We start from the raw sequence: 12,302 nt of genomic DNA, 5'->3' as shown, positions 1-12,302 counted from the left end.
AACCACCTCAGGATAATTTCTAAGGAGTGTGGCACGGACTACTCTTAGGAAGAATCTAATGTGTTGGCTTTCCAACACTTGTATCAAAGGACCCTCTTGTTCCCTTTCAAGTAACTCGAGAGCTTATCTCTCTCACACACACATAAGCGATGACGCTTGAGCCAAACGGTGGCCTTTGAGGAGTCGCAAAGCGTCGATTTGATTCCCCTCCCTTTCTTTTCCAGAATAAAGAATTTTTGCAAGAAAAAATGCTGCAGAGAGCCCCAACCATCACGGAAAGAGCCAAAAAGGTACTAGTTAAAACAGTTTGAAGTGGGAACGTGCACACCGCGCTTCTTAAATTTTCCATCAACCAGCTCTCCGGTTGCTCTAGAAAGGGCACGCTAGAATTCTCTGTATGAAATTCTGCCGGTGACTTTAATGGTGGCTTTGTTGAAATACAGGTCCGAAGAGTCCCAGGCTCCAGCGGGCGCCTTCATAAGACGGAAGATGGCGACTGGGAGTGGAGTGACGATGAGCTTGATGAAGAGAGCGAAGAAGGCAAAGCGGCAATTTCACAGCTCAGAGTGAGCACCAAGAGTCACCATTTGCCTCTTAAAATTAGCCCCAGAAAGACAGTCTCTGTTGTGAAAGCTGTTTTAAGGGTGCAGTTAATGCATTGATAGGATTGCAAGAGGGTTTCTCAGTAAAAAATACAAATACCGCATCTTTCACTCTATAAGACTCCCAAGACCACAAGCTGCACTTAGTTTTTGGAGAAGGAAAACAAGAAAAAAAATATTCTGAATCTCAGAAGCCAGAACAGCAAGAGGGATCCCTGCGCAGTGAAAGCAGGAATCCCTCTTGCTGTTCTGGCTTCTGAGATAGCTGCGCAGCCTGCATTCGCTCCATAAGACACACACACACATTTCCCCTTACTTTTTAGGAGGGAAAAAGTGAGTCTTATAGAGCAAAAAATACGGCAAATAAAAATTATTTATTTATTTGGTTTTTCAATTTAAAATTTTACAGAGGTATATCTTACATAAATCATAACAAAACAAGGAATCTCCATATTTCCCATCAGTCCTGACTGTTCTGCACACTGACTGTGGCTATCAGAAGATGAACTCTGGCAACATGGGGAGACACACACCACCTCTCTAAGGACAGGAGAATCTCTCTCTTCGAAAGAGCGCTTCTCTTCCATTTCAGTCTTCATAGCCATTGCCAATGCTTTGCAGGAGAAAGGCTGTTGAGTAAGCATTTCGAACAGGATGAACTCCTGTTATTTATTAAAAACAAATGGTAAACCATTTTGACACCCCTGCTGCAACACCCTCACCAGCTTAAGACCTCTGAGCTCCTCTGTTTCAAAGATCTTCTGGGATTTAAGAATTACTGCCCACAGTTAGACTTGGAACACATTAAAATGAAATTGTGCCAAAAGCTGCCGTTTTCACCGTGTCTCAAGGGCACGACATTCGGTGTGGCGTTGCATGCTAATTGCGCTTGTCTGTTTCTTCCCCTTTTAGTCGCCCAGAGTGAAAGAATCATCACAAAATTCCGAGGTGAGTTATTAACCAGTCATGCATCTTGAAGCACCGGCCTGTCTTCTGTTTTGAGAAGTGCCAAGTTCATTATACGCACACAAACAATAGTAACAATTAAGGTAATGTTTTAGCTCTCTGTTAACAGAGCGCTGACCTACAGACTGACTTCTGCTGGCTTAAAAAGTGGGGCGGCCACGTTTCAGGACAATAAAATAAGCGTTGCTAGCTTGAAGCAATTGCCCGGCAGCATTTTATATACAAAGATACGTGCAACAAATCTCGACTTTTAAGTAATGGAACGATAACTGCTGAAGCCAGTTAAAATATTGTCATTTTTAAATTATGGTTCGTAACAAAATTCAGAGCATGTTCTGAAAGTTCATGGAAAGCCACCAGCTTGTTGAAGCTGAAGCAGATCTGGGTGTAGGTGCCTGGATGTGTGAGTGCCAATGAACCACACCGCCTTGGGTCCCGTGACAGAGGAATGATGGGGTGTGAATGTAAGACAGTAATAAATTGTGGCACCTAATCCCACTGGCAAGTCTTCAGGGTGGGGGAGTGTGGCACAATGGACTGGCGAATGTATTTTTCCCTTCCAATGGGAGGACGGAAATCCTTTCTGGAAAAAAGGAGAAAGGCTCCTGAAAAAGGGAGACGAGGTAGATGGAAGCATCTTCTGCCCTGTAGGCATAAGCCCAAGAGGGCTGTGGATTTGGCCAGTATAGCATACTATGCGTTAAATGTAGGAATGTATGAATTGTTATAAGCGGCAGTGAGTTGATACATAAACAGCAAGGACTCGTAAAGAAACTTTAAATCAATTGTTCCTTGGGCTCGCAGTGTTCAAGCATTTTGGAATAATAATTGAGTTATCTTTGCTTCATTCGGTCACAAATTCATACCTGGTTTTTACCTTCATTGTGTTGAATTTATTTAATTTTATTTATTTATTGAATTTATACCCCACCTTTCTCTCCAAAGAACTCAAAGGCAGCACACGAGGTTTTTCTCATTCAATCCCCACAACAACAACCTTGTGAGGTAGGATGGCTGACAGGCAGTGGCCCAGTGAGCCTCATGGCCAAGTGGGGGCTCGAACCCTGGTCTCCCAGGTCCTAGTCTGACACTCTAACCACTACACCACCCCTGGCTCTTACTTACTTACATACTTACTTACACAATGCTCTTAGTTAATTGTTCACCGCTTAGGGACAATTGTAATTAGGCGGTAAAAGAAATTGCCTGAATAAGTCACAGTATTGGAAGACTCAACAGCTACCCACACTGGAAGAATGGCAGATGAAAGTTATTGACTATATGGAACTGGCAGAAATGACCGGCAGAATCAGAGACCAGGGAGAAGAGACGGTGAAGGAAGACTGGAGAAAATTTAAGGACTATTTACAGAAACATTATAAGATAATGAACGTTTGATGACATCGGATTGAGGGTGAATGGGTATTTGGGAAAAAGTGATTAGAGAAAGATTTAATATTTTGTCAGACTTAAGGAAATGCAACTATCTACTAGACTTTAAGAGTATCAGAAAATCAAAATATGATAGAGGGAAAGAATTTGCAGACAGAATATTTGATTTGGAATACAGAGAAGGAAGGTCTGGGGAAGTCGGAGAAATAAGTTAATGTAAAGAATACAAGGAGACAAAAATTGTTTTTAATATGTTTATTTTCTTTGTTGTATTTTGCTGTTTTGTGTTTGTGTGTTGTAGTATCTATTTTTCTGTTGTTTTTTCTTTTTTGTTGTGAGGTGTTTGTTTATTGTTGTTTTATGCTTTTTTGTAAAACTTAATAAAATATTATTCAAAAAAAATAATAATAAGTCAACAAACAAGCAGTTCATCGTTGGTATTTCTGACAGGTGGGCCCCCCTCATTCTCCCATACCCATCTCCCTTCCTTTCTGATTTGCAGCTCTTTCCGCCAGCGGAGCAGCCGGCAAGCCCTTTGCTCAACGTCCCGGCCCAGCCGCCTCAACTACCTCAGCCTGCAGGACAAGCACCCGCACAAACTTCTCCCGCTGTCCCTGCTCCAGCTTCTCAGGCACCTGCAGCAGGAGCTCCTCCACCTGCGCAGGTAAGACCCACCAGAAGCGGAAAGAGTTTGCTTTTGCATTTATATCCCACTTTTTCCTCTAAGGAACTCGAGGCGACACACAGGGCTCTCTTCCTTTGCAGTGTATCCCCACAGCAATGCTGAGAGCCAGTGGCTGGCCCAAGGTCACTGGCCCAGGGAGCTTCCTGGACAAGTGGAAATTTTAACCCTTGTCTCTCAGGTCCTACTTTGGCACTCTAACCCATGGGTAGGAATACTAAGGCCCGGGGGCCGGATCTGGCCCAGTTGCCATCTAAATCTGGGCCGCGGGCAGTCCGGGAATCAGCGTGTTTTTATATGAGTAGAATGTGTCCTTTTATTTAAAATGCATCTCTGGGTTATTTGTGGGGCATAAAAAGGTAAAGGTAAAGGGACCCCTGACCATTAGGTCCAGTCGTGACCGACTCTGGGGTTGCGGCGCTCGTCTTGCTTAATTGGCTGAGGGAGCCGGTGTACAGCTTCCAAGTCATGTGGTCAGCATGACTAAGCCGCTTCTAGCAAACCAGAGCTGCGCACGGAAACACCGTTTACCTTCCCGCCGGAGTGGTACCTATTTATCTACTTGCACTTTGATGTGCTTTTGAACTGCTAGGTTGGCAGCAGCAGGGACCCAACAACGGGAGCTCACCCCGTCACGGGGATTCAAACCGCGACCTTCTGATCAGCAAGCCCTAGGCTCTGTGGTTTAACCCACAGCACCACAAATGCCTTAATTTCCCCCCCAAAATGTAGTCCGGCCCCCCCACAAGGTCTGAGGGACAGTGGACCGGCCCCCTGCTGAAAGGTTTGCTGACCCCTGAGTCACTAAACCACACTGTAGGACCAGTGGGAAAAGGGGTTAAGCAACAGCTGGCCATGCAGCCTTCCCCAGACTGCTTTGGCTATAAAACAAGTGCATGCATTCTCTCTGGCGAAGAGGCCATGAATTGCAAAGTTCCTGGCCGAAATGTCCCTTCAGCCACGAGCAAAATAGGTGGTCTAGCTGTCCTCCCCCCCCCCCCCAGTCTCCTGGTCTGTGAGACAGGATCGAGAGCAGCTGGCCTACCCTATAGGGCTGATTGGAGACCTTTCTGCCGCAAAAACCATCACCACCCCAATGTCCTCTGCTTTTCAGGCGACGGAGTGCTTTAATGCAAGCCCTGCCTTTTGCAGAGGGTGTGGAACTCAGCAGAGGAGCAGCCAATGAGATGGCTTTCCTCACCCAGGGTGAACTCCTGCCAAAACCAGCCCGTTCTGGAGCGTGTCCCACTGCTTGCGGGTGCTCTGGAGGCAGCCGGACGGCGATTGCTCGTGTATTATAGCAAATAGCTGTCCTTGGAGCCGGGGTGAGGCCTGCAAGGCTGGAGGGGCGGGGGAAGCTTCCTCACCCCGTGATCCTAATAGGCCTGCTGGGAATGGTCCGGCGGTGATTTGTGGCCAGAGCAACACTCGAGGGCTTCAGCGTTTTTCCTAGAAGCGTTTTCATGGGTTTTTGGGAAGGAGGCTATATATAAACCCCTCTGCGCTCACAGGGCTCCTGTTCTCTCCCTGACAGCCCATTAATCTTGGGGAGACAAACCTTGGCGCCCTACGTTCCTGGATTCCAGCTGGCTGAAATTAAATAGGACGGACTTGGCTTAGGGTCTGCAGATGTTCTCTGTGTGAGCAGGCCCAGCAATTAAACGCTTGAGGGAGCCCCCGGCCTCCGCTTTGAAACAATCCCTCAATGTGCGTGGTTTTGCTTCTCTGCCACTTCCCAGCAGCTGGAAGGTACGGCAGCTGTGGCTTCGCTGACGTCAAGGGAGCGCGATGTGGCTCCCCAGCGCAGGATTTCAGGGAATCTCTTAATCTCACCCCCCTTGTGACCTAGGCGGCCATTTGTGGGCTGCGTCTGATCCGTGTCCTATCTTCTTCTACCCCCCCCCCCCAGCTCTATTTATGGCTCCTGTATATCAAGGAACCACTTCTAAGCTTGTAGGCACCTCTCCTCTTGTGGAACTAGGCTGGGCCAGTGGTTGTGGGACCATCCTGGGAGATTTTGAAGCATAGGAAGTTGCTTTACACCAGCTCAAAGTATTTGTCCCCTTGGCCTGCGTATTTAACTGTTCGCCATCCCTGAACTACATCAGCTGTTAAGCGAAGAGGGCTCTGATGCAATAACAAGCGCTTCAGGCCTATGTTGAAATGAATAAGAGTTGGCAGGTGCCTGAAAATCTGAATACCCACATTTCCTTGCAAACAGGGGCAGCCACCCATCAGCCCCTGCCCCAGTGCACAAAGCTGAACATACTCAATCCATATTAGAATATAGCACCTGCAGTAAGTATGTTCTCTGCGGAAAGTATTGCTTACTCATTGCGATTTTATTTTCCTTGGTGGGGCAAAGGATTTTTGTGCCGCTGCTTCTTTTTAAGAAGACTGTCTTGCTCTGGGTTGGATCAATGCTGTGCCGGATTTCTCTGTGCTTTAGTTCCTGAGAGAGCTGCAAACCATTGTGTGGAAAAATGGTTTAATAAAGGAAGAAACATTAAAAAAAAGATAAAAAACAGGTTCCTTCGGAGCAAATGATTAAAACAAACAAGTGAAGCCATGTACTGCAATAAGATGCCAAAATAATAAGTAGTCATAAATTAACCCCATCGGATCAGTAGCCAGTTTGACTCGGGGCACAAGAGGCCTGTGTTTTGGGAAGGGGCAGGGAGAGAGATCTGCTTTACGGAATATTGTTTGAGCTATTGCCAATTGTGAAACACTGAAGAAAATTCATCCAGCGAGTCGTCCCAAGGGAGGTTTTTTAAATCAGTTCCATCTCTGTGTCACCACATTTGTTTGCTCTCTGCCTCTCCAAAATTGTCTCATTTGCTGCCTGATCATCTTACAATGCTTTTGTGTGGTTTTTTAAAAACAAAACACACATTTATTTTTTTTAAAAAACACACAAATTTATTTATTCTTTAAAAAGTCGACCCTTCCTCTCCCCCCCCCCAAAAGGCACCTCCTGCAACAGCCCCAGCGCAAGAGGAAATGAAAGTCCCCATCAGCCTCGTTCTAAGGTTAAGGTAAGCATGTTCTCGCAAACGTCTTCAAGGCTTAAATCACCCGGCTCTTGTTCGACTCCCATCCTTGACAGGAGAGGCTTTTTGGGTGGGGTTTCCAAGATGGCAGCCTCCCTGCGTTGTTGCACTGCAACTCCCACCAGTCCCAACTAGCATTGCTGCTGGTTTAGGTTTGATGGGGAATTAGAGTTCATCAGCATCTTTCAAAGGCACCATGACATCCACCCTTGCTCTCTCTGTGGTCCACTGGGTGGGGCTTGACTTGGCCCCAAGGAGAGGAGGGTTCAGATCTCATGAACTTTCCATGGTCATGTATGCCCTAAATTCTCCTCACCTGTAAGTATATCATTGCTGTTAATATTTTCAATCTTGGGAGCTTTTCAGCACCCCACTCTAGGAAACGGGCTTAGTACCTGGGACCTCTTTGTTGGAGCACAATATTTCTTTTTCGAGATTTCACATCCAGAAAATCCAATTACCGTATTTTTCGCTCTATAGGACACACTTTCCCCCCTCCAAAAATTAAGGGGAAATGTGTGTGCGTCCTATGGAGCGAATGCAGGCTCCTTGGCTTCAGCGATAGCAACGTGAAGCCTCCAAAGTGCAGAGGGAGCGCTCCCTCCGCACTCCGGAGGCTTCGCATTGCTTTCACTGAAGCCTCGCTCTCCAGGCTTCAGGGATAGCCACCTGAAGCCTTTGGAGTGCAGCGTGAGTTCCCACTGCGTTCTGGAGGCTTCAGGTTCCTTTTGCTGAAGTCGGGAGAGCAAGGCTCTCCTGGCTTCAGCAGAGAGCGAGAGCTGCGCAGTGCCCCTACAGCCAAGCGGGAGGAGAAATGGAAGGGGCTCTGTTTCTCCTGCTGCTCCGCTGAAGGGGCGCTGAGCAGAGCGGGGGAGATTTTTTTTTTTCTTGTTCTCCCCCTCTAAAACAAGGTGCGTCCTATTGAGCGAAAAAATATGGTAAATTGGTAAGACTCTTTGGCTGAGGCTTAATTTTTGCATCAGAAAAGCACACAGTTCATTAAAGTAACTATACACAGAGAACCGAGGCGCCTGTCAACAGGCAGTGCCAACTGATGAACCCAGTAATAGAACAACATGGTCACGTACTTAAAGATGTGTCAAAGGCTTGAATGTATTTCGACCTCACGACTTCTGTGGGAAACAATGCGATTTAAAAACAAAACCACACCGTGGGAATGGTGGAAAAGTCGACTCAGTTTTGCATTTTTAAGCCAGCTGTGAGCGGATTTGCACCACCCAGACTAATACACAAGATCGGAACGTAAATATCCTTTTGGATTCTGTGCTTCTTCGAATTTTGCAATAACAGCCCTTTGCTCAAAAACTGTACTGAAATGTGTATAGAAATACAAAACACGTATTCTAGACTAAATACTGTTACGAATGTGTTTATTAAGGAAATATCTTACAGTTTTGTTTTTTTAAAAAATCAAATTAATGTAGAAATGGGATGGAGCAGACTTCTGAAAGAACACATGGAGAATTGACATGGGCTGCAAACAGATGGTCCATGCATAGCCACACCCACAGCCCAAAGAGTATAAATCCCTGTAATGTTTGTAGTGCTTAAAAAATGTATGGAAATATGTTCATTGTTCAGACCGCTCAAAAGTAATCCTTAGAACATTTCATCCTGAAATAGGTAATACTATCTAGAATAGGTTTCTGCTTCTTGTGTATGCCTGCGCCAAGACCCATTCCATCTATGCGCTGAACACATTAATGAAAAGTGCTCAGGCCCCATAATGTATTTGCTCTAACATTAAGGACTTCAGCTAAAGAGCATATGCACTCAGGTATATGATTCGCCAACAAATATTTGCATTTACGTGTGATGTGAAAAATCTGAAAGAGATGTAAAGTTCAATTGTGGGTCATCCTTGCAGGATGTAAAAACATCCTTCTACAGAAACAAAACTGTGGGCAGACCTCCTTTTTATCGTGCTTGGCTATAATTTGGCATAGCAATGCTAGGTCCAGATAAAATGTGCTTAGGAGCTGCAATCCAGGCTTTTCGTTCACCGTCCTTGCTTTCGTCTACAGAGTAAAAATAATAAATGGCTTTGTGTTTCATCTCTCTTCTCTTCCCCTCAACAGGAATTCAAAGAAAGAACTCAACGACATTCGATTCGAGTTCACCCCTGGGAGAGGTGAGACATGGGTACGGGAAAGAGAAACGTGCTGGAAGTTATTGAGTAACCGTGGGTGCAGAATGTTCTGGGTTGAATCTCCAGCATCGCCAAGCAGGAAAGATCCCTCACTCTGAAACCAAGGAGATCCAGTGGCAGTCAGAATAGCCCATATGAACTAGACACAGCCTCCCTTGGTATAAGGCGACTTCCTTTGTTGCAGCTGCAGACATGCTGCGGATGTTCCACTTGCACGGTTTTGTGTTTAACCTTATGGTAGTTGCTCAGAGGGACACGGGTGGCGCTGTGGGTTAAACCACAGAGCCTAGGACTTGCCGATCAGAAGGTCGGCGGTTCGAATCCCTGCGACGGGGTGAGCTCCCGTTGTTCAGTCCCTGCTCCTGTCAACCTAGCAGTTTGAAAGCACATCAAAGTGCAAGTAGATAAATAGGTACCGCTCCAGCGGGGAGGTAAATGGCGTTTCCATGCGCTGCTCTGGTTTGCCAGAAGCGGCTTAGTCATGCTGGCCACATAACCTGGAAGCTGTACACTGGCTCCCTCGGCCAATAAAGCGAGATGAGCGCCGCAACCCCAGAGTCGGCCACGACTGGACCTAATGGCCGGAGCGGTACCTATTTATCTACTTGCACTTTGATGTGCTTTCGAACTGCTAGGTTGGCAGGAGCTGGGACCGAGCAACGGGAGCTCACCCCGTTGCAGGGATTTGAACCGCCAACCTTCCGATCGGCAAGTCCTAGGCTCAGTGGTTGGGCTTAATCAGAGTTGGGGTTCAGACTCCTCTGAGCACACACAGAGCGCTTTTCCTTCCCAAATGAGAAATCCCAGCTTGATCCTATTAGTCTGGGATTAGGTAGAGTTGGATCCTTAGAAGCTCTGTTTTCAATTAAAGAAATTATTCTTTCCCACCTCTCTGCATACAATCCATTTGAGGCTTTTTAAGTAAAATATAATGCAGAACGATGCATAATATAAAACCAATCTAAAAAGAAGAAGAAAAAGGCAAATGCCTGCAAATTGTGAACTCTGAATTTGTTTTAAACCACTTGTGTGCAGATGTGATGGTCTCTTAATTACAATCTTTCCAGATACTGCGGATGGGGTATCCCAAGAACTCATCTCGGCTGGGCTTGTCGATGGCAGAGACTTAGTAATAGGTAATAGTGCGCATTTCATGTTCACCTTAATCCCATACTGGATTTGTGGATACAAGTTGCTGTATTTCTTCCCAGGACAGGGAGGGGAAAATTCCTTCATTGTTAACTAGGATGTCTTTTTCCAATATTTTAGGGAAGCTTGTTCAGAATGAAAATGCTTAAGTACTCCGTCTTTGAGTGTGTCCACCCTCTGTCGTTTCAGTTGCTGCCAACTTACAAAAAATTGTGGAAGAGCCCCAGACGAATCGATCTGTCACTTTCAAACTGGTATATTTACTATTTCCCCCCTTATTAACCTGGTCTGTGTTAAAAGGGTGTTTCTGCTCTAGGTGTTTCTTTGGGGCGTTGATTCTTCAACAGTAATCCCTGGACAATGGGTATCTAGTGGGGAACCCACACAGTCACAGCAGAAATAAGGCAGGGGGTCTACTTTCAGGGGCTTTGGGGATCAGTTGAGTTGCGATTAATCTTCGTAATTTAGATACACCCAGATCAAAAAGTGGGCTTAAAATGTTGTTTCCTCTGTGAATGATGCTTGGGGACATGTGCCAGTCCTTTTGTAGTCAGATTGGCACCATCCTTGCTCCAGGGTGGAAAGATCAGCTTGCCTAGGGGAATAGCCCAGAATAGCCCAATGAGGGCTTGGAATGCCTAGTGTCTCTTGAGAAGAAAATCTGGGGGAGAGGGTGTGTGATGAAATGGAGTGTCTGGAAGAGGGCATTGTTGGCTGGCTGGCTGGCTGGCTGGCAGGCAGGCAGGAACTCTGAACAGGAGCGTTCCATGCTTGCTTTGGAAAAACGCCTTTGAAAATTCAACCGGGACCTGGCACAAAATACTACAAATGCCAAATTGAACTACACTCTGCACAACGGCACAGTTTAATGTAATGTGGTGGCTTTAGACATGCTTAGTGGTGAGCATTTCTGATAAAGGCGGATTTGCTAACTTCGGAATGCTTCCTCCCCCCCCCCCCCATCTAGCCCTTTTCTCTGTGTCTCACATGCTCTCTTAAAGCTGCATTGGAATGCAGAAGGATGTGAGTTTTAATTTTGGTCTGCAGAGAACATAAAAAAAGGTATAAGTGTGGTCTGCCGTGACGAGAGTCTCTTTTGCTCTTTTAGCAAATGGCTTCCTTGTCCATATGCACCAGGGTTTGCACCCGTGACAGTCTCCTCATTCATGCTCCCCACACCTCTGTACTTCACAAGGTGACTGTGCAACAGAAGCGGACTGCGGCAGTCTCCGTCACTTTGGCGAAGTGCATGGGGAGGGGGCACGGAAATATTTCCCACACTTCTGATTTCTCACCGAGGCATCACTCGCACATATTCCAGCTGTTCTCTTTTTGCTTTGCTTTGTTTAAAAGCAAGGCTGCGGTCCTCATGTTTGCTCGAGGTAGTGGGTCTTTCCCCCCTCTTTCCCCCCTCGTTCTTTGTGGTCCCAGGCCACTCTTCTCTAAAACTTTGCCCCGCAAGTGGCCTATATTGGAAGGCATAGGGAAAACTGGCCACCTAACTTTGCCAAATGTTTTTGCAAGTTTGGTTTTTGTAATAGTATCTTCAGAGGAGCGCCTGGTTCAAATTCCATCTTATATGGAAGCTTGATTTGCTTCCGTTAGAAACTCACCTTTGATTCCCTGGGACTCTTCATATAAAGACTGTGTTCAGGTTGCCGTCGCTACCTTTCTGTAAAGATTTGTAGACTGGCTACTGCTGCTCTTTTTGATATATTTACCATTTTGCTACTATTTACCGTATTTTTCGCTCTATAAGACGCACCTAGTTTTTGGAGGAGGAAAACAAGAAAAAAAATATTCTGCATCTCAGAAGCCAGAACAGCAAGAGGGATCGCTGCGCAGTGAAAGCAGCAATCCCTCTTGCTGTTCTGGCTTCTGGGATAGCTGCGCAGCCTGCATTCGCTCCATAAGACGCACACACATTTCCCCTTACTTTTTAGAAGGGAAAAGGTGAGTCTTATAGTGCAAAAAATACGGTATATTTAAATATTTACAGGCCACACTTTTCACAAAGCTACTGCAGGGCTGGGTTACTTAGATTTGACTGTTTCCACTGATTCTTAATTTTCTCTTTGCCGTGGCTCTTTTCTTCTTTTGGCGAGGGTTGCTATTCTTGTTTAATCAACAGCAAACTGTATTGCAGGGGGTTGGACTAGACCTTCCAGCTTTGCACTTCTATGATTCTATGACCCACAACTGTCTGGCCCGGGTGGCAACTCTGCCTCGGCACTGCGAAATCCAGGCATTCTTCTTCCAGGGTGTTGGGTTTTCGTTGTGGTTGTTAA

At 46.0% G+C, this 12,302-nt stretch overlaps 1 protein-coding gene across 4 annotated transcripts in view; it reads left to right on the top strand.

Annotated features, from left to right (window-relative positions):
* Positions 1 to 12,302, top strand: part of OXSR1 (oxidative stress responsive kinase 1) — an 84,705-nt gene that overhangs the window by 67,628 nt on the left and 4,775 nt on the right. For all 4 annotated transcript variants that reach the window (XM_083406502.1, XM_083406500.1, XM_083406503.1 and 1 more), the window contains exons 10-17: positions 225 to 290; positions 444 to 566; positions 1,515 to 1,550; positions 3,463 to 3,624; positions 6,613 to 6,680; positions 8,795 to 8,847; positions 9,933 to 10,001; positions 10,204 to 10,268. In XM_083406502.1, coding sequence (XP_083262628.1) covers positions 225 to 290; positions 444 to 566; positions 1,515 to 1,550; positions 3,463 to 3,624; positions 6,613 to 6,680; positions 8,795 to 8,847; positions 9,933 to 10,001; positions 10,204 to 10,268 — 642 coding nt within the window. The remainder of the gene's footprint in view (positions 1 to 224; positions 291 to 443; positions 567 to 1,514; positions 1,551 to 3,462; positions 3,625 to 6,612; positions 6,681 to 8,794; positions 8,848 to 9,932; positions 10,002 to 10,203; positions 10,269 to 12,302) is intronic.

The sequence above is a fragment of the Podarcis tiliguerta genome (assembly GCF_965153285.1).
Source record: "Podarcis tiliguerta genome assembly, chromosome: 12".
Taxonomy (NCBI): Eukaryota; Metazoa; Chordata; class Lepidosauria; order Squamata; family Lacertidae; genus Podarcis; species Podarcis tiliguerta.
Note: the sequence above shows the minus strand (reverse complement) of the source record. Positions and strands in the feature narration are given on the sequence as shown.